The sequence below is a fragment of the Equus quagga genome, chromosome 5 (assembly GCF_021613505.1).
Source record: "Equus quagga isolate Etosha38 chromosome 5, UCLA_HA_Equagga_1.0, whole genome shotgun sequence".
NCBI classification, from domain to species: Eukaryota; Metazoa; Chordata; class Mammalia; order Perissodactyla; family Equidae; genus Equus; species Equus quagga.
In genome coordinates, this window is record NC_060271.1 from 11,451,436 (window position 1) to 11,473,878 (window position 22,443).

Genomic DNA, 22,443 nt, shown 5'->3' on the forward strand with positions numbered 1-22,443 from the left:
CACTCCCCAACCCTTTTGCCCCCTGGTAACCACTAATCTGTTCTCTTTGTCCATGTGTTTGTTTATCTTCCACATATGAGTGAAGTCATACGCTGTTTGTCTTTCTCTGTCTGGCTTATTTCGCTTAACATAATACCCTCAAAGTCCATCCATGTTGTTGCAAATGGGACGATTTTGTCTTTTTTATGGCTGAGTAGTGTTGCATTGTGTGTCTTCTTTATCCAATCATCAGTCAATGGGCACTTGGGTTGCTTGTACCTCTTGGGTGTTGCAAATAATGCTGCAGTGAACATATGGGTGCATAGGTCTCTTTGAATTGTTGGTTTCAAGTTCTTTGGGTAGATACCCAGTAGTGGGATAGCTGGGTCATATGGTATTTCTATTTTTAATTTTTTGAGAAATCTCCATCCTGTTTTCCATAGTGGCTGCACCAGTTTGCATTCCCAGCAGCAGTGTATGAGGGTTCCCTTTTCTCCACATCCTCTCCAATATTTGTTGTTTTTTTTCTTGGTAATTATAGCCATTCTAACAGGTGTAATGTGATATCTCATTGTAGTTTTGATTTGCATTTCCCTGATAATTAATGATGTTGAACATCTTTTCATGTGCCTGTTGGCCATCTGTATATCTTTGGAAAAATGTCTGTTCATATCCTCTGCCCATGTTTTGATTGAATTGTGCTTTTTTGTTTTTGAGTTGTATAAGTTCTTTATATATTTTGGAGATGAGCCCCTTGTTGGATATAGGATTTGAAAATATTTTCTCCCAGTTGGTGGGTTGTCTCATTGTTTTGCTCCTGATTTCCTCTGCCTTACAGAACTCTCTAGTCTGATGAAGTCCCATTTGTTTATTTTTTCTTCCGTTTCCCTTGCCAGAGTAAAGATGGTATTTGAAAAGATCCTTCTAAGACCAGTGTCAAAGAGTATACTGTCTATATTTTCTTCTAGGAGTTTTATGGTTTCAGGTCTTACATTTAAGTCTTTAATCCATTTTGAGTTGATTTTTGTGTATGGTGTGAGATAATGGTCTACTTTCATTCTTTTGCATGTGGCTGTCCAGTTTTCCCAACACCATTTATTGAAGAGACTTTTCTTTCTCCATTGTATGTTCTTAGCTCTTTTGTCGAAGATTAGCTGTCCGTGGATGTATAGTTTTCTTTCTGGGCTTTCAATGCTGTTCCATTGATCTGTGTGCCTGTTTTTGTACCAGTACCATGCTGTTTTGATCACTATAGCTTTGTAGTATGTTTGAAGTCAGGGATTGTGATGCCTCCAGCTTTGTTCTTTTTCCTCAGGATTGCTTTAGCTCTTTGGGATCTTTTGTTGCCCCATATGAATTTTAAGATTCTTTCTTCTATTTCCGTGAAGAATGTCATTGGGATTCTGATTCGGATTGCATTGAATCTGTAGATTGTTTTAGGTAGTGCGGACATTTTGACTATGTTTAGTCTCCCAATCCATGTGCATGGAATATCTTTCCATTTCTTTATGTCATTATAGATTTCTTTCAAGTCTTACAGTTTTCGCTGTATGGGTCTTTCACCTCCTTGGTTACATTTATTCTTAGATACTTTATTCTTTTCATTGCGATTGTAAATGGGATTGTATTCTTGAGTTATTTCTGTTAGTTCGCTATTAGAGTACAGGAATGCAGCTGCTTTTTGTAAGTTGATTTTGTACCCTGCAACTTTTGTTGTAGTTGTTGATTATTGAATCTGGATTTTGAGTAATAGTCACAAGCCTTCCCCTATTCCAGAGTATCTCAACCATGGCACTAATGACATTTTGGACTGAATTGGGGGGATGTCCTGTGCATTGTAAGATGTTTAGCTGCACCCCTAACATCTACCCACTTGATACCTGTAGGACTCTGACGCTTGTGGCAACCAAAAAATGTCTGCAGACATTACTGAATGTTCCCTGGGGACAGTGTTGTCGCTGGTTGAGAACCACTGCCCTATACCCAGGTTATAGAGAAATTCACCTATGCTCTCTTCTAGTGCTTGTGCAGTTTTGTTCTCCTGCATTTAGATCTCTGATCCATTTAGAGTTTATTCTTATGTATGGTGTCAAGGGTTGATCTAATTTTTCCAGATCATTCTCCAGTTGTCTCATCACCATTTATTAAAAAGTTCCATCTTTTCCAGTGATTTGAATGACCACCTTTATCATAGTCTAAATTGACACATGTACTTGGATCTATTTTTGTACTTCCTTTTCCATTACATTGGTCTATCTGTTCATGTGCTAGAATCACACTGATTTTGAATATATCATTCCACTCCTAGCTGTAGAGCTTCTGCTGAGAACCTGATGGAGGTTCCTTTGTAGGTTATTTTCTTCTCTCTGGCTGCCCTTAATATTCTTTCTTTGTCATTGGCTTTTGACAGTTTTAATATAAGCCTTGGAGAAGGTCTTTTTGTAGTGAGATAATTAGCAGTTCCGTTAACTGTTAGGTACTTGTGTATCCACTTTCTTCCCCAGGTTTGGGAAGTTCTCAGCTATTGTTTCTTTGAATAAGCTCTCTGCTCCTTTCTCCCTCTTTCCTCCATTTGGGATACCTATTATCCTTATGTTACTTTTCCTAATTGACTCAGATATTTCTCATAGAATTTCTTCGTTTTTTAAGTATCTTATTTCTCTCCTCTTCCACCGGAATCATTTCTGGATTTATATCTTCGAGCTCACTATTTCTGTCTTCTATATGATCGGCTTTATTTTTCAATCTTTCTACGTTACTTTTCATCTCATTAATTGTGTTCTCCATCTCCAGAATTTCTGTTTTTATTTTTAATTTTTAAAGTTTCAATCCTTTTGGTGAAGTACTCCTTCTGCTCCTTAATTTTATTCCTGAGCTCATTAACTGTCTTTCTGGATTTTCTTGTAACTCATTGCGTTTCTTCATGACAGCTATTTTGAATTCTGTGTCAGTTAGATTGTAATCTTCTGTGACTTCAAGTTTGGTTTCTGGAGAGTTGTCATTTTCTTTCTGTTCTGCAGTGTTACTGTAGTTCTTCATGGTACTTGATGAGTTGATCATCTGCTGGCACATTTGTGGTAATAACCACCTTTCTTATTTGAGTACGGCTTTGGTTACTTTAGTTCTGAGCTGCTTCTGGTTGTGTTTGAGAGCCTGCACTTTCTACCCTCTGCTGCCTCTGCTAGAGGTGTCGTCAGTGCCCTCCTTTTGCTGCTTATGCCTCTGAGGTTGCTGGTGCCTTGCTGCTTTTGATGTTACTGCAATCTTGGGTGTCACCATTGGGGTCACTGGGCTGTGAGCACTTCTGTTGCTTCTGGGGTTGCCTGGGTCTCGTGTTACTCTCCATGGGTTTTCCATGGGCTTGGATACTGCTGCCATGTGCACCACTTGTGCTACTGCTCCTGGGATGTCTGGGAGTGCTGGTTGCATTGCTGCCAGGGGCGCTGGGTTCACGAGTGTTGCTGTTGCTGCCAGGGGCCTGGGGACCCAGGGACTTGTATGCAGCCCCTGCTGCTGTTAGAGCTGGCATCGGGGGTGCTGCCACTGGGGGCTGGATCATGGGTTCTGCGTGGTTCTTGAAGCCTCAGGTTGCAGGTTCACCTGCCACTGCTGTGGGGGTCAAGGGCTAAGCAAGGAGTAAGTTTTTTTGTTTGTTCTGGCCACTGGCGCTAGCTGGGGTATTTTGAAAACTCAGGTCAGGGTGCCTCACCCCAGCTAGGAAAATGTGTGTTTTGGATACTGTCCCCACTGTTGGAAAGATTGGGCCACTGCTGGAGGAGGGAGAGGGGGCTGGGTCACCAGCTCCACTCTGTCCTGAACCCTCAGGGAGTTTGTGCCACCCACCACTGCTGGAGGACAGGGGCTAAGCCGTGAGTGCCTTTTCTGTCCCTGTAGCCTCTGGACACAGGCATGTGTGCTGGTGTGAGGATCTGGTTTTGGATCACCCCTGTGGGAGGAGCTATTACCCTAGTTTCACTGCCTCCCAGAAGTCCTGTATACCTACCTTCAGACATATAGATGCGCGGATCTCTTAGGTGTTCCATTGTGCTGTGTAGGGAATCCTTTGTTTGTCAATGGATGTCTGATTGGTGGTAGCTTAGAGGGAAGAGACAAAGGGAATAACTCAGTTTGCCATGATGCTGATGTCACCCTCCCAAACTGATTTATTTAAAGAGACTTTTAGTATGTTTTTCTTAAGTTAATAATTACTTTTTAGAGAGCTTTAGGTTTACAGAAAAATTGAGCAGAAAGCTCAAGTCCATAGTTTACTTTAGGGCTTACTCTTTATGTTGTACACCCCATGGATTTTGAGAAATCTAATGATATCTATCCATATTACGGAATAATTTCACTGCCCTAAAAACTCCCCCGGGCTCCACCTATTTACCCTTCCTTCCCTCGCCCTAAACTCCTGGCAACCACTGATTTTTTTTTTTTACTGTCTGTATTGTTTTGCCCTTTCCGTGTCATTATTTGGAATCATACTGTATGTGGTCTTATAAGATTTGTTTCTTTCACTTAGTAATATGCATTTAAAGTTCCTCCATGTATTTTTATGGCTTGATAGCTCTTCTATTTTTATTGCTAAATAATATTCTATTGTATGGATGTACCACAGTTTGTTTACCCATTCACCTATTGAAGGACATCTTGGTTGCTTCCAAGTTTTGGCAGTTTTGAATAAAGCTGCTATAAGTGTTTGTGTACAAGTTTTTGTGTGGACATCAGTTTTCAACTTCTTTGGGTAAATTCGAAGGAGCATGATTGCTGGATAGTATGGTAAGAAAATGTTTAGTTTTGTAAGAATCTACCAAATTGTCTTCCACCATGGCATTACCATTTTGCCTTCCTGCCAGCAATGAATGAACAGTTCTGTCACTCCACATCATTGCTAGCATTTGGTGTTGCCGGTGCTCTGGATTTTGGCCATTCTAATAGATGTGTAGCGGTATCTCATTGTGGTTTTTAATTTGCATCACTTTCATGGCATATGATGTGGAACATCGTTTCGTATGCTTATTTGCTATCTGCGTATCTTCTTTGGTGAGGTGTCTGTTAAAGTCTTATCTTAGGTCCAGTTTTTAATCAGGTTGTTTTTTTTCTTATTGTTGAGTTTTAAGAGTTCTTTGTATATTTTGGATAACAATCCTTTATCAGAAGCGTCTTTTGCAAATATTTTCTCCCAAAATGTGGCTTGTCTTTTTATTCTCTTAAATCTGTCTTTTGCTGAGCAGTTTTGAATTTTAGTGAAGTCCAGCTTGTCAATTTTTTTCTCTCATGAATCATACTTTTGGTGTTGTATCTAAAAAGTTATTGCCAAACCCAAGGCCACATAGGTTTCCTTCTGTGTTGTTTTCTAGATGTTTTATGGTTTTACATTTAGGTCTATGATCCATTTTAAGTTAATGTTTGTGAAAGAGGCGAGATCTGTGTCTAGATTATCTTTCTTACATGTGGATGTCCAGTTTTCCCAGCACCATTTGTTGAAAAGATTGTCCTTTTCATTGAATAGTCTTGGCACCCTTGTCAAAAGTCATTTAACCATACATGCCAGGGTTTATTTCTGCACTCTCTATTCTATTCACATATTCTACTTATATATGGTATATGTCTGCCTTTATGCCAATATCACACTGTTTTGGGCACTGTAGCTTTGTAGTAAGTTTTGAACTTAGGAAATGTGAGTCCTTCAGTTTTGTTCTTCTTTCTCAAGATTGTTTTGGCTATTTGGGGTCCCTTGATTCCATCAGAATTTTAGGATTTTTTTTCTGTTTTTTATTGTTAATTTTTAAGGCTATAAATTTTCTTTTGTTCACTGATTAAATATATCTCATGTATTTTGATAAGTAAATTTTCCATTATCATTGTTTTTTTTTTTTCAGAAATTCTGTAATTTCTGTTTGTATTTCCCTTTCACCGCAAAGGTATTTAATAGAAGGTTTATAAATTTCTAGGTGCAAAGGCTTTTTATTTTTTGATCTTCAAAACTTTCTAGTTTTATTGCAATTAGAGAACATTGTTTTTACTATTTCCCCTTTATGGAACTTACTAATGATTTTTTTTTTCCTCTCTCTCTGTCTTTTTTTTTTTTTTTTGCTGAAGAAGATTCCCCTGAGCTAACGTCCATGCCAATCTTCCTCTATTTTTTTTTTTAGTGTGGGCTGCCAACACAGCATGGCTGCTAACAGAATGGTGTAGGACCATGCCTTGGAACCGAACCTAGGCCACTGAAGCGAAGCATGCTAAACTTAACTACTAGGCCACTGGGGCTGGCCCATGATGCTTTTGATTTAATATATGATGAATTTTTGTAAATTTTCCGTGTGCTCTTGAGAAGAAGATATACTCTCTATTAGGTATGGTGGTTGATATTTCTCCCTGTATGTTCTGCTTTTTATTTTGTTTAGATCTTCTATATCTTATTTTCATCCACTAGGCGTGTCCTGTTCTGAAAGCAGTATGTTAAAGACTCCTATTATTCATGTGATTCTGGCTATTTTCCCTTGTATCTCTTGTAGTTTCTGCTTTAAATAAGTACTGCCATGTTTGTGGTTTGAGTATATGTTCATAACTGTTCTATCTTGTGATTTCATGACTTTTAACATTAGAAACTGACCTTGTTTAATGAGTTTTTGCTCAAATTCTCCTTTGTCTGATTTCGGGATTGCAACTCCTGCTTTCTTGTCATTTCCACTTGCCTGGTATATCCTTGTTCATGCCTTTATTTTTACCTGTTTTGAATTACTTTGTTTTATGTGTTTTTCTTATATGTAGAACATTTTTTTTTTCTTAAAGATTGGCACCGGAGCTGACGATTGTTTCCAATGTTCTTTTTTTTTTCCTGCTTTTTCTCCCCAAATCCCCCCAGTACATAGTCGCATATTTTTTAGTTGTGGGTCCTTCTAGTTGTGGCATGTGGGACGCTGCCTCAGCATGGCCTGACAAGCGGTGCCATGTCTGCACCCAGGATCCGAACCAGCGAAACCCTGGGCTGCCGAAGCAGAACATGTGAATTTAACCACTCGGCTACGGGGCTGGCCCCTGTAGAACCTTTTTGAGTTTTGCTTTTTGAACCAATTTGAAAATCTTTTTATTTTAGTAAGCCAGTCATTCTCATCCTTATTTATTGAAATGACTGACATGTTTGATCTCAACATTGTCATGTTATAATGTTTTCCTATGTGTATGCTGTTATAATTAGTGTGTGTGTTAGGTTCCTAGGGCTTCTATAACAAATAACCAGACTAGGTGGCTTAAAACAACAACAGTTCATTCTCTCACAGTTCTGGAGGCTAGGTGTCCAAAATCAAGGTGTTGGCAGGAGCATGATCCCTCTTGAAGGCTCTAGGAAAGAATCCTTCCTCTCCTCTTCCTACCTTCTGGTGGTTGCAGGTGATCCTTGGCATTCCTTGGCTTGCAGCTGTTTCACTCTCATTTCTGCCTCTGTCTTCCTGTGGTTGTCTTCCCTCTGTGTGTCTATCTTAGTCCATCTGGGATGGTAAAGTAGAATATCACAGACTGAGTGGCTTAGAAACAATGACTTCATGACCTAATCACCTCCCAAATATTTCACCTGCAAATACTGTCGCATTGGGGATTAGATTTCAACGTATGAATTTTGGGAGGACATGAACACTCAGTCTATAGCAGGGTCTGTGTCCAAATTTCTTCCTCTTAAAAGGATACCAGTCATTGTATTAGGTCCCACCCTAACCCTATATGGCATCGTCTTAGTTTGATTACATCTGTAAAGACCCTATTTCCAGTAAGGCTACATTCATAGGTTTTGGGTGGACATGAATTTTGGGGGGACAATGTGCCGTGTTTTTTTTTCTACGTGGCATGTCTTCTTTGCTCTTTCTAAATGTAATACCTTTTGACATTTAAGAAGGTTTATATTTTTGTTCTATGTCGATTGTAGTATTTAGTCATTTCATAGATCCTTAATCCCATTTTTCCTTATTTAATCTTTTGCTATCTGGTTGATCAGTACTTTATATTGTGATAAAATACACACAACATAACATTTACCACCTTCATCTTTTTTACGTGTACAGTTCAGTGCTACTAAGTAGATTCACATTGCTGTACAACCATCACCACCATCCATCTCCAGAACTCTTTTCATCTTGCAAAACTGAAGCTCCATACCCACCAAACAATAACTCTTCATTCCACTCCCCCCTCAGCCCCTGGCAACCCCTGTTCTACTTTCTGTCTATGAAGTTGACTAGGTACTTAGTTATGTTGTGTTTGTGGAACCATACAGTACTTGTCCTTTGGGGACTGTGGTTGATGGTCTGTCAGTTTTTAATGACATCTTGTGATTTTTATTTCTCACCTGGACAACTATTAGGTTTCTTATTCTACTTTCCCCTCTCTCCCTCTACTCCCCCTAATTTTAGTTGCATTATTTTCATTTTTAATGTTTATGTGTTATTAGTCTGCCCATGTACCTATCCTTATATTAGTCTGAGATCTAGAATTAAATCTATGAAATTTTCCATTCCTCTCTTCATTGGATGAAACTCATCCACTATAGATTCCTCAATATGGGCTCATGGATGTAATATTTTCTGAGTTCATGCGAGTTGATAACTGTTTTTCAGTATACTTGATGTTCAGAGGACAGTTTTGCTGGATATAAAATACTTATCTCACATTTTGTTTCCTTGATTTTCTTGAAAATGCTCTAATCTTGTCTTGGCTTTTTTATTGTACTTGAGAAGTATGGTGCTAGCCTAACTTTCTTACCCTTAAAAGTCATTTAGTCTTTTATTTGGAGTCTCTGAGGATTTTCTATTCTCTGTCTTTAATGTCAAATAGTTTTACTAGGCTATATATTGCAATTGGTTATTCTGTTCCAATTTTTTCAGGCATAGGGTGTACCCTTTAATATGTAGATTTGAATTTTCTCTTATTCCAGAAAGGTCTCTTGGATTATTGTTTTAAATGTTCTGTTCCACATTTTTGTTTGTTCTATAAGCCCCTTCAATTATACATATGTTGGCATATCTTTACCTGTGTTCCATTTTACTCCATTTCATTTGATAACTTTCCCATGGAAATGAGATATTAGCCTCAGAAAGAAGAGAATGATTGGTCATTTGCACCTAAATTTGAAATCATCTTAATTATATTGCCTATCTAGTTGTATGAAGTACATTTTTGGTCTGTTGTGTTTGTCTTTGGAGCTTCGATCAATGGTTGTCATTTGATGGGAAAATAAACATCTTTAAAAATTAAATCTATCTAAATATAATAAAACTTCTGGAAATTAGGCAAGATTTGAAGCTGGATATTGCTTGCTCTGTAATTTATTTTTCTTTGATTTTGTTGTCACTTTTATTCCACTCCAGAAAAGGCAATCCAGGATAGAAAGAAAGCCCTCGAGGAAGAGAAGAGGCAGGATAACACTCAGAAGAGGAAGCACCAGGATTTTCTGGATGTTGTCCTTTCTGTCCAGGTAAATCTTTCAAATTTCTGAGCCTGCTCAGGTATCTACTTAATTGTGTGAATAGGTGGATGAGTGGGGAGGAGAAGGGCCACAAGCAAAATTGATCACCTAAATCTAACTCTACTTTGGAATTGATGGACTGGCTCCATACAGTTTGAGATAAAGATAGAATTCTGCAGCTTTGTTACTCGGTGGAGCCAGATAACACTGAATTTTCTCCTGATTTGACAGGATTTGGATTATCATAAAGACACATGGTAGTTCAGGGAGGCACAGGAGAATGGGTCACAGGGAAAGCTGGTAAAATGCTGAGGAGGAGGTGCTGGAAAACCTGGATAATTTGGGCAGGATGAGTGGAAGAACTCTTTGCAAGGCTTGCTTTCCTTATGCAATGTTATTCTCCTTCATGCTCTGGACAAAGTGTGGCTCTTAGTATATATTTGTTGAACTGAATTAAAATTGAAACTCTCATTTGAAACTCTAATGTTTTTTCTAAAACCGTTATTTTGATCAGGGCTCCAAACATCTATAAACTGACATTGCATAAAAATATCTCCCTTGTACTTTCTAGGCTGAAAATCGTGACAGCTTCTCAGACACTGACCTGCGGTCCGAGGTGAACACATTCTTGTTGGCAGGGCAGGACACCATGCCAGGGGGCATTTCCTGGCTCCTCTACCACCTGGCTCTGAACCCTGAGCATCAGGAGAGATGCCGGGAGGAGATCAGGAGCATCCTGGGAGATGGGTCTTCCATTACCTGGTAAGATCTGCATCCCTAAACATTTCATCCTACTTCTCCTCCCGGGACTTTGCTTTATTCTTCCCTCTTGTACCTGGGTAACCATAGTACATCAAGACGTGTGTATGTGGAAGCAGAAGAGGCAGGCTACCATTCTGCTCTTTTTCTAGAAGGCCCCAAACTTATCTTTTGCAAAAGAAGTTCACTCATCTGTAAGTTGTCTATTTCATTGTTTTTCTAATCAGTGATGTGTAAAATGTCCTATTTATTTCTTTCCTCCAGGCTCTCATGCATTGGAAATGGGGACTTGATCCCTAGACTTGCACTTAGAGTTTGAATGGTTGGGCTCAAGTGGGCTCCTCTTCTGAGGGACCTGAGTGGGCATCTGCATCATTTAAGCCTCATTGTGGACATTCTCTCCCATCCCCTCGTTCACTTGTTTGGATTGGCTTTGGACTTTGAATGTAGTACTAAATGATATACATTGTAGTTGAGTTTAGCAAATATGGATTGAGGACATTTTGAGTACTGAGGCACTAAAAAAAATGTACCAGATTTGGTGTGGGTCCTGCCCTCAACAAGCTCATGCTCTAGGATAGGAGCCAGGCCCCATGCAGATAACTGCAGTATAACATGGTGAGGATGATGAGAGAGATATGTGCTGGCTCCACAGAGACTTAGAAGACAGGCGCCTAAGCTGGCGTGGGGGGCTCAAGGAGACTCCCTGGGAGAGATGCCATTAACTGCCTCTTACAGGATTGGTGGGAGTTAGCCAGGTGGAAAACTTCAACTCCTTTGCTAGACTTTGAGCATATCTTGCTGTTAATGAAGCCCAGATTAAAGATTTGCCTCTCAGACATGCTGTTTGCAGAGAAATCATGTGTCCCTGATGTAAACCGCACTCTGCACCTCAGGTCGATATTTCACATATCATCGTTTTGCTGGTGAGAGGGGCAGAAAGACAGAAGTGCTAAGGTACTTCTAAGGCAACCAGTCCCATGACTAGTGGGAAAGCACCATATTTCTAATGCAAAGATCAGCTCGGTTAGAACATTTATAAAGGAAAATTTAAATTTATAGGTATAGTAGAGATCTCACTTTCTATGAGGAAATAATAGACATTTCCTAATCCATATAGCACAAAACGCAGTGTTGATTAGTCATTTTGTATTCATTCATTGAGTTTGGAAACACTGTTTATCACCTCCCAATATTAATTAGATACTTTAACCTTGATTAGGATGAGTCTATATATAACTCAAATATTGACCTTTCTCATTCTTGTTTGGCCTCTGTGAAATGTGAAAGGAATAAAGATATCTTTGCCAGGTGAGAAAGCAAATTCCAATGTGTTAACTACCATTTATTTTAATGAGAGAAATGGCAACAATATTACAGAGAATAAAATATATTTTTATGCTATAATATGGCCTTATAGTTATGTTTAATGAAATTTGTACATAGCATTCTGAGAATTTGTAATTCTTTTACACAGATAATAAAAACACAATGCAAAGAGCAATTTCTATAAAAGCTGGAAAGTTGTTCCACGTCTCCGTTTGGCTCCTTGTTAGCCCGTTTCTGCTTTTGGTTCAAATTCCTGTCTTCTTTTTGCACCACGGCTGAGATGGAGAACATTGTTTTTCTTAAATATGCAAAGTGCCAGGCTAAGCAGAATTATTCTTTTTATTCTGTGCTTGAGGAGGAAAGAGTTCAAAATTAAAATTTCACATTAACTTATGGACAAAGTCTACATTCACAGTGAGTAATCAGAAAAGCAAATAGAAATAGAATAAAGCAAATAGACTGAATACATGCAGTCATTTTATTGAACCAACCTGACCAGCTAGGAAGCAAATAGAAAACTTTATTCTTCTCCTGCTGGCACTTCACACTTGCTGTGGGGAACAAGTTCTTTTCATCTCCGGGGTGTAATCTTGAGTGAATCTCATAGAGTTGCCATCCATTGAAATCACAAGAGCAGCCTCATTTCAGTAATTAGGCCGTCTGGTCCAGTGTCTTAATGTAAACTTCAAGTTCTCATCCACTTGGAGCGTCTCCCTCCACCCAGCTCGGTACATCTTTGGGTCTAGAAGCCAGGGGTGGGTAAGGGGTTGTGGTTGGCTTCTTACTGACCAGCTCGTGCCCTGCCCAGTAGCTGCTGTTTCTGACCCTTCTAGAAAGGGTCCATGAGGGAGAGAGGATAAGGAGAAAGGAGCTGGTACTGTCATGATCTTGCCCTCTGAGCTTGGTGGATAGGCAGTGCTTCCTTTTACTCTCGATGAGAGTGTCCACGGTTTTCCTGGAGATTCCCTCATTGGGACTTTGCCATGGTGATTCATGGGGCAAGAGAATTCTTGTCCTAGGTCAGAGTTCCTTTCAAGCTGGTCCCGGAGCGCTCGCTCCTGTGGGTTCATTGGCCCACAGGACACACTGGGGCATTCCTGCCTTGTCCTGCAACTTTCCCCTGCCTCTCTGTTCTGATTCACAGCATTTCCTATCTGTATTATGTTCCCCAATCTCCAGGGAGCACATGTCAGATCATCGTGACCCGTCTGAAGCCCCCCTTTACTTAACACGGGAGGAAGTACCCTCTTCAATTCTTCACGGCACTTGGCATTACAATAATTCTTTTTTATTTATTTTATTTTTCATTTTATTTTATTTTTATTTTTATTTTTATTGGATGTACATCATATTTCGAATTCTGTGTACATTATATCCTGTTCACCACCCAAACACTAATTATAGTCCATCCCCTCACATGTGAGCCTAATCACCCCTTTTGCCCTCCCCCCACTCCCCTTCCCCAATGGTAACCACCAGTCCAATCTCCAATGCTATGTGTTTTTTTTGTCATTGTTTTTATCTTCTACTTATGATTGAGATCATATGGTATTTGACTTTCTCCCTCTGACTTATTTCACTCAGCATAATACCCTCAAGGTCCATCCATGTTGTCACAAATGGCCGGATTTCATCATTTCTTATGGCTGAGTAGTAGTCCATCGTGTATAAATACCACATCTTCTTTATCCATTCGTCCCATCATGGGCACCTAGGTTGCTTCCATGTCTTGGCTGTTGTGTATAATGCTGCAATGAACATAGGGGTGCAAGTATCTTTATGCCTTTGTGTTTTCAAGTTCTTTGGATAAATACCCAGCAGTGGAATAGCTCAATCATATGGTAGATCTATCCTTAATTTTCTGAGGATACTCCATACTGCTTTCCATAGTGGCTATACCAGTTTGCACTGCCACCAGCAGTGAACAAGGGTTCCCTTCTCTCCACACCCTCTCCAACATTTGTTGTTTCCTGTTTTGTTAATTATAGCCATTCTGACCGGAGTGAGGTGATACCACATTGTAGTTTTGGTTTGCATTTCCCTGATAGCTAATGATGTTGGGCATCTTTCATATGCCTGTTGGCCGTCTGTATATCTTCTTTGGAGAAATCTCTGTTCAGATCTTTTGCCCATTTTCTAATTGGATTGTTGTTTTTTTTGTTGTTGAGCTGTATTAGTTCTTTTCTATATTTTGGATATTAACCCCTTATCTGATAGATGGTTTGCAAATATCTTCTCCCAATTGTTAGGTTGTCTTTTCGTTTTGTTGATGGTTTCCTTTGCTGTGCAGAAGCTTTTTAGTTTAATGTAGTCCCATTTGTTCATTTTTTCCTTTGTTTCCCTTGCCCGGTCAGACATGGGACTTGAAAATATGCTGCTCAGACCAATGTCATAGAGTGTACTGCCTATGTTTTCTTCTAGAAGTCTCATGGTTTCGGGTCTTACATTCAAGTCTTTAATCCATTTTGAGTTGATTTTTGTGCGTGGTGTAAGGGAATGGTCTACTTTCATTCTTTTGCATGTGGCTGTCCAGTTTTCCCAGCACTGTTTATTGAAGAGGCTCTCCTTTCTCCATCGTATGCTCTTGGCTCCCTTGTTGAATATTAGCTGTCCATAAATGTGTGGGTTTACTTCTGGGCTCTCAATTCTGTTCCATTGATCTATGTGTCTGTTTTTGTGGCAGTACCATGCTGTTTTGGTTACTATGGCTTTGTAGTATAATTTGAAATCAAGGACTGTGATACCTCCAGCTTTGTTCTTTTTTCTCAGGAATCCTTTGGCTATTCGGGGTCTTTTGTTGTTCCATATAAATTTTAGGATTCTTTGTTCTATTTCTGTAAAAAATGTTGTTGGAACTTTGATAGGGATTGCGTTGAATCTATAGATTGCTTTAGGAAGTATGGACATTTTAACGATGTTAATTCTTCCAATCCAAGAGCATGGAATATCTTTCCATTTCTTTGTGTCTTCTTCGGTTTCTTTCAACAGTGTTTTATAGTTTTCGGTGTACAGATCTTTTACCTCTTTGGTTAAGTTTATTCCTAGGTATTTTATTCTTTTTGTTGCAATTGTAAATGGGATTGTATTCTTAATTTCTCTTTCTGCTACTTGGTTGTTAGTGCATGGAAATGCAACCGATTTTTGTGCATTGATTTTGTATCCCGTGACTTGACTGTGTTCCTTTGTTATTTCTAAAAGTTTTTTAGTGGACTCTTTAGGGTTTTCTAGATACAAAATCATGTCATCTGCAAAGAGTGACAGTTTCACTTCTTCTTTTCCAATGTGGATCCCTTTTATTTCTTTTTCTTGCCTGATTGCTCTGGCTAGGACTTCCAATACTATGTTAAATAAGAGTGGTGACAGTGGGCATCCTTGTCTGGTTCCTGTTCTTAGAGGGATAGCTTTCAGTTTTTCTCCATTGAGAATGATATTTGCCATGGGTTTGTCATATATGGCCTTTATCATGTTGAGGTATTTTCCTTCTATACCCATTTTATTTAGAGTTTTTATCATAAATGGATGCTGTATCTTGTCAAATGCTTTCTCTGCGTCTATTGAGATGATCATGTGATTTTTATTCTTGATTTTGTTAATGTGGTGTATCACGTTGATAGATTTGTGGATGTTGAACCATTCCTGCATCCCTGGAATGAAACCCACTTGATTGTGAGGTATGATCTTTTTAACATATTGTGTTATTCGATTTGCTAGTATTTTGTTGAGGATTTTTGCATCGATGTTCATCAGTGATATCGGCCTGTAGTTTTCTTTTTTTGTGTTGTCCTTGTCTGGTTTTGGTATCAGGATAATGTTTGCTTTGTAGAAGGAGTTAGGAAGCCTCCTCCCCTCTTCAATTTTTTGGAAGAGTTTGAGAAGGATAGGTATTAAGTCTTTGAATGTTTGGTAAATTCAGCAGGGAATCCATCTGGTCCTGGACTTTTATTTTTTGGGAGGTTTTTGATTGCTGTTTCGATCTCCTTACTGGTGATCGGTCTATTCAAATTTTATACATCTTCTTGGTCCAGTTTTGGAAGGTTGTATGTTTCTAAGAATTTATCCATTTCTTCTAGATTATCCAATTTGTTGGCGTATAGCTTTTCATAGTATTCTCTTATTATGCAATAATTCTTTTTAGAGGATTTTTTCCCTCTCAAAACTCTTAAGCCTCCTCTCTTCAATCCTTATACATTCTCAATTTATATGATGAGCTAAGGATGGCAAAACTGGTTTTCAGAAATCTGCTTAGCAAATACTTTACCATTAGTTTAGCAGCCTCACTTTATAATAAGAATATTTGGCACCCGTTGGTTCCTCTTCCTCTGGGACCTCACCCGATCTGGAGGCAGAAAGTGTGCCATTTTGATGTTCTGTTACATAAACCAATTGGCAAAATAGCTTTAACCTGAGGATGATATTTACCAGGAACAAACAAAATACTATCAGTATTTGCAAACTGCATATGGAGTCTGAATTCTCCTCCCTCCCTCCCTTGTCCTCACAGGGACCAGCTGGATGAGATGTCATACACCACAATGTGCATCAAGGAGTCACTCCGATTGGCCCCTCCAGTCCCATCCATTTCCAGAGAACTCAGCAAGCCCATTACCTTCCCAGATGGACTCTCCTTGCCTGCAGGTCTCTGCATTCTTTTCCTAAGCACTTCCTAGAGACCATGGGATCCTGGAGACCACAGTCACAAAGACTAGCAGGTTTCTCAACACTTGGAGGGGTCAAAAGACAATCCTAAGGACAGCTGGCTTAGGGTTGGACATCTATTAAGAGCTCAGTGGGTAATGCTTTGATCAGGTAGGTTTCAGAGATTTCCCTGAAGGCACATAGCATTTGCAGCAAAGCTCTGCCCAGAACCTGTGTCACCAGAATCCAAGCCCAGGGTTTCTTCCGTTATGGAACATTGTTTCTCAGTTAATTCTTGTTTGGTTGAGTTTGAGACCCAGGGGAGACTTCATGGGGGATGAGCACCATTGTCTTTGTCTAGAAGACCCAAGGAGGGTCTTTGGCTTCATCATAATAGTATCACCCTTATAAGTGTGCAGCTCCTAATAGTTTACAGACAGCCTTCAAACAAATTCTCTCAATTTTTCCCCTTTGAACATGATCTTAGCAGACATTGTACAGTGCTTGGCAGTTTACAAAGCACTTTCAAATAGTTTCACTGTAGCCAAAACCCACTGGGGACCCCAACGTGCAGATGAGCAGAGCTGGAACTCACATAGTGGTCCTGTGCCCAGAGCCCTGTGCTCATCAGAAGAACACAGCTTTCTGAGCAGGGCGAGTGGGAGGCAGAGGGATCACATGAGACAGCCTTCACACATCTGGGTTGGTGTTCTGTTCACTCTTGCCATTGGAAACAAGCCGACAGAATGGCTTGTAGCAAACACCAACAGCCTGTCACTTACTGTGACTTTGTTGACAGATCCAGAATTAACTTACCAGAGTTATTTATGGTAACCAAATAATCCTCAAATTCTCTCTCCTCTGGTCTTTTTTTTTTTTTTTAATATCCCAATTACATGGATATTTGCAAAAATTCCCCAGCTTCCATTCATAAACAACACCAACAGAAACTTGTCATTGGATCTGCACGATGAAATTATGATTCTCTTCTTATGCACCCAAACTGTCTCCAGTGGGTGTTTTATAGTCCATTAATAGATATATAAGTAATATCTAGAGGTAGCAGAAAACATAAGTCTGGGTTATCATTTTGACATGATACCGATAGGTCCTTAAGCTAGAATCATGTATGAAATAGATCACTGCTCTGAATACTGAGGTGCACGAAGCCTCATGTTCCCATGGGTCCTTCACTGTTGGCATCAGCTACAGCACACAGGGCTGTGCCAGGAGCTTCCTCTTTCCCTTCAAGAAGAAAAGTCTTACTAAAGAGCCGTATAACCGCAGCCCCAGCTTTTTCCTTCTCCTGCAATCTCTTTATTGCCTTTCTTTCTCAGGAATAACTGTGGTTCTCAGTATTTGGGGTCTTCACCATAACCCTGCCATCTGGGAAAAACCAAAGGTATGACTGTCTTATGGGTAAACTTGCTGTGCAAGTCATTTTTTGTTAGCTGTGCACAGAAGTGGCCAATGACACAAAGCAAACAAAAATAAACATAAAAACCAAAAGTGTAGAACTTTTCCACCAAAGGAAAACTCTCCTCTTCCTCTATTCCTACTTTATCTTTGCTTTGAATGAACAGATTGCCATAAGGCCACACGAGCTGCTCTAAATTGCTGCAGTCTGTAAATGAGTCATTTACTCAATGAGCTTACCAAGCACTTACCTAGATATCAGCAAGAGTGTCGACTCTTAATAGTAATTCAGGCAAGACAAACTCCCTTTGCTGGATGTAACAATCAGGATTCTGGCAGAAATGATGGCACGCTCAAGCTGGGCAATGGGACACAGGAGAGAGGCTGCTACTGGGAAGGGCCATGAGACAAGAGTGTGGCTTCAGTAGAGCATGCAGCCAGCCTGAGGCAGCCTGGTAGGGAGGGGACCAGGGAATCAACAAACCAACTGTTCTCTCCTCCCTCCCTTTAGATCACTTATAAATGTCTTTTATTGGCCAAACCCAACAGGAGGCCATGTGAGTCAGCTTCTTAGAGCCCAGAGCAGGATGGGAAATGGAGGAGAGAGGATCTGGAGAGGCTAAAAGAAGATGTGTGTAGCATACCTGAGTGCCTTGATTCAGTGTTCTTGAAATTAAACACTCACAACATGTATAGACACTTCTTTTTACATAAGCTGCTGAGGTTTAAGATCTATTACATGTAGTCGGAAGTTGGACCACGTGTCTCAGTAACAACTGATCACGTAATCACTTTGGCTTGACGTCTGAGTGCCCTCTTACCTCCAACGTGAACATAACTCCACTGGCCATAGTATTTCTGCTTTCCCCCTACGTAGTCTGGGTAGGAGACTAGTCCATTGGGAGGCCAGACAAGCTCTGCCGGTCTAGAGTTGCTCTGTCCAGTGTGGTAGCCATTAGCCACACGTGGCTATTGAGCACTTGAAAAGTGGCTAGTCAGAACTGAGATGAGCTGGAAATGTAAACTACACACTGGATTTTGAAGACGTAGTGCAAAAAGTTTGAAATATTTCCTTAATAATTATTTATATTGAGTACATATTGAATGATGATATTTTCTGTTAAAGGAGTAAATTCTATTATTAAAATTAATTTCACCTTTTTAAAATGTGGCTACCAGAACATTTGAAATGACATATATGGCTCACAGTATATTTCTGTTCATCAGTGCTAAGTAACAGCTTAAGAAACTTGTTAATGGTGTTCTGGATATGGTGGTGGGTTGCCCTCTCCTTTCAGGTCTTTGACCCCTTGAGGTTCTCCCAGGAGAATTCTGATCAGAGACACTCCCACTCCTTCTTACCATTCTCGGCTGGATCAAGGTGAGGACAATTTGAAATTGTTGAAAAAGCACAAAAATGTTTACTCGAGAACAGCTTTCTCCCTTTAGCCCCTCAGCTCTATAAATTCTTCCACGGAACCCCATCTTCTCACCTGACCAGGAGGTAGACCTTGGTGCCTATGTGAGCCCCTGAAAGGTCCAGTTAGTTTCACAAACGACAACGCCCTTCTCTATCACACGCTATACAGCCATGCCTCAGAAAGCCATCCCAGGATGCAAGCTGTTGCTCATAGGCTCAATGCAGTCCACCCCTAATGCAGGAGAAATACTTTTCTTTTAAATTTCAACTTTATTGAAGTATAATTGACATATAAAATGATAAGATATTGAAAGTGCACATCGTGATGATTTGATGTACATATATGTTATCAAAGGATTCTTCTCCATCTAGTTAAGTAACACATCCTTCAACTCACATATTTATCTTTCTGTGTGTGTGTGAGAGAACATTTAAGTTCTACTTTCTTAGCAAATTTCAACTATACAATGCAGTGTTGTCAACTATAGTCATGATGTTTTCCATTAGATCCTCACAGGAGACACAAGGAGACACAATCTATGAACAAATCCAAGGGCCACCTTGTTTAGGGAAGGTGTCATGTTAGAGCCTCCCAGCTCACATTCATGCAGGGAACAATAGTCCAAAGTCCAGAAGTTTCCATGGCATTTACTGTGAAACTGTTGCTTTACTGTTAACATCAGAATTGTTGTTCTAGTATCTCATTAAAGAGTCGGGAGAAACAGCGTTTCCTCACCTATCTCTTTCTTTCCCTCGCTGTGTGCAGGAACTGCGTCGGGCAGCATTTTGCCATGGCTGAGTTAAAGGTGGCCATTGCTTTGATTCTGCTCCGCTTCAAGGTGACTCCAGACCCCACCAGGCCTCTTGTCTTCTTGTCCCAGGTTATCCTCAAACCCAAGAATGGGGTCCACTTGCATCTGAAGAAACTCTCCTAATGTTAGAGCCCAGGGTACAATGATGCATGTATTGTGTCTTAAAGTTAAATTACAGCTAATGGTCCAAGAAAATGGAGAGGAATCAAAGTGTGGTGGGAGGGCTAGGGGGTGGCATGGGGTCTCTGTGGAGCTGCACGTTCTCCAAAAACATTTCCAACAGAAATAAGTTTCTGTATGACTTTGGGAGGTTTTTAGATCTTTTCTGTTTTATTCTGGCTACTATTAATGCTAGATTCCAAGAATTTTGCTAGGAGACTTCCATATATTTTCTGTTGTTTTTAAAAATAGTTTTAAAAATTACACAAAAGGTGAATGTATCTTTACTGTAAGATATTTCCAACACTAGTAAAGTATATAGAGTAAACAGTAAAAATCCCCACTTGACGTAGCCCACACCTCCCTGCCCTGACCAATTCTACAGCTTTTCCTAAAGCAGAATAGTTTGGCGTGCGTTCTTTCAAACTTTTCCCTGTACATTCATATGTGCATATGTCTGTCTGTATTCTTATAGATGGGCTCGTATCTACGTTGTTCTTGCTTTTATCACTTAATAAAAATACACCTCATTCCTAATCATGGCTTCATGATATTCTATAAGATGGATGTAGTATAATTTAACTATTTTCCTATTAGTGGATATTTAAGTTATTTGTAGTTTTAAAAACATGCCTATTGGCTATTTGTGTTTCTTTGTTTTGTTCTCTGTGATTTGTACATTATCTATGTTTATTTTTCTATGGAGATGTTTGTCTTTTTCTTATTGATATCTTTGAGTTATTTATATATTGTGGATAGTAATCCTTGCTTGTAACTTTTCTTTGTAATTTTTTCCCATTTATTCCTTTTTTAAAAATGCATTTATGGAGGCTGTTACCATATGGAAATAACTTCTAAATTTTCATGAAGTCAGATATGTAAACTTTTCTTTATGGTTTCTGGGTTTTGATTCTTGGATAAGAAAGCCTTCATGTGGAATATTATCAATCTATTCTACAGATTTTCCTGGTGCTAACAACTCTTGTGAAGCACGAATGGGAATTTCTTTCTTTTTTTTTTAAGCATTGGCACCTAAGCTAACATCTGTTGCCAATCTTTTTTTTTTTTCTCCCCAAAGCCCCCCAGTACATAGTTGTATATTCTACTTGTGAGTGTCTCTGGTTATGCAGGGAATTTCTTAATGATTTCCAGATTCATCTCTCATTTGATGTTTAAGTGCTACTCCCTGTCAGATACTGTGACAAGCACTAGGGATTCAGTGGATCAACAGACATGGCCCTTGCCCTCATGGGGCTTGTGTTCTAAAGTGGAAGATGGATGAGAAACAGATAATTCCACGTTGTCCTAAGAGCCATGAAGGAAATGAGTGGGCTGAGCTGGAGTGTAGTCCAGGGGAACTTACTTTAAATTGGGTTGACTGGAAAATCGTCTTCAAGAAGCTGACATATAAGTTGAGACCTGAAAGATGGTGCTGGGAGCTCCCCCTGCTTTTTCTCATGTGCCTTCTAGAGGAAAATTGTGGCCCATAGCTGGACATTTTAAACCACCCTGAAACAAACAGTGGAAGTCTGTTGTCTCTGCCAAGTGAAAGCAAAGTGATGTTGACTATCTGGATGGGTAGGAAATGAGCAGAAAGCACCGGTCCGATCACTAACAGCCTACTGCAACAAAAAGATCTCCCAATGGAGAAGCCAGCACAAGACAACAACGTCTTTCTCTGTCACATGAAGGTCTTGAGCAGGAAGGTGGTGCAGAGCTGGTCGGGTGGGTTGCTCTGCAAGGGCATCAGGCATCCAGGTGTTCTAGCTTGTTCTCCACCTTCAACACGTGGCTTTCAACTAAAGATCTAAGATAGCTGCTAGCTCCTGCCACCACATCTGCCTTCGGGCCAGTGGGAGGAGATAAAAGGGAGTGGGAAGGCACGCACCTTTCCTTTTGAGATATTAGCTGGAAGTTGTACACGTCACTTGTGCTCGCAGCTCTGCCAAAAACTAGTCACAAAACCTAGTCCCACCTTCTTTAGCTGAACGGGAGGCTGGGGGAGGTGGTCTTTAGCTGGCAACTGCGGGCTGAGCTAGAAGTTCTGTTTGTCCAAGAGCAGAATCCTGGTTGCGTTACTGGCTGTTGCCTGCATGGAACATGGCCAGCTTCCAGGCCTCCTGATCCTGCCCTGCTCTGCCCACATTCCACAGCCCGAGCCGTCTCCCTCCACTTTGCCCATACCCAGGCCTTGGCACCAGCCGGGCAGTGATGTTTACTCTGAAGTACTTCTATCTCATGGGATAAGCTGTCCAGAAGACAAAGGCCAAGAGTCCACGTACCAGAGCCCACCTTCATGGGAAACATGCCCTCCTGCCTGGCTTCCTCCAGAGGGGAACAGAGTCCTCTTTGCCTGAGGCCACACTGCCAACTGGTCTAACTGCGCCCCAGGGGGAGCCAATCAGGAAAAGTGCTGAGTCGTCATCCCTGCTGGGAGAGGGAAGGACAAAGAGGAAAGAAGAGAAGGAAGGAGAGAA

The 22,443-nt window shown here is 40.2% G+C and overlaps 1 protein-coding gene across 1 annotated transcript in view; it reads left to right on the top strand.

Moving 5' to 3' along the window:
- LOC124238959 (cytochrome P450 4X1-like) overlaps positions 1-20,006 on the top strand; it is a 45,887-nt gene extending 25,881 nt beyond the window's left edge. Inside the window, exons 7-12 of the mRNA XM_046660215.1 lie at positions 9,339-9,445; positions 10,008-10,198; positions 16,026-16,159; positions 17,497-17,561; positions 18,874-18,956; positions 19,762-20,006. Coding sequence (XP_046516171.1) covers positions 9,339-9,445; positions 10,008-10,198; positions 16,026-16,159; positions 17,497-17,561; positions 18,874-18,956; positions 19,762-19,930 — 749 coding nt within the window. The 3' untranslated portion in view covers positions 19,931-20,006. The remainder of the gene's footprint in view (positions 1-9,338; positions 9,446-10,007; positions 10,199-16,025; positions 16,160-17,496; positions 17,562-18,873; positions 18,957-19,761) is intronic.
- The last annotated feature ends 2,437 nt before the right edge of the window (positions 20,007-22,443 follow it).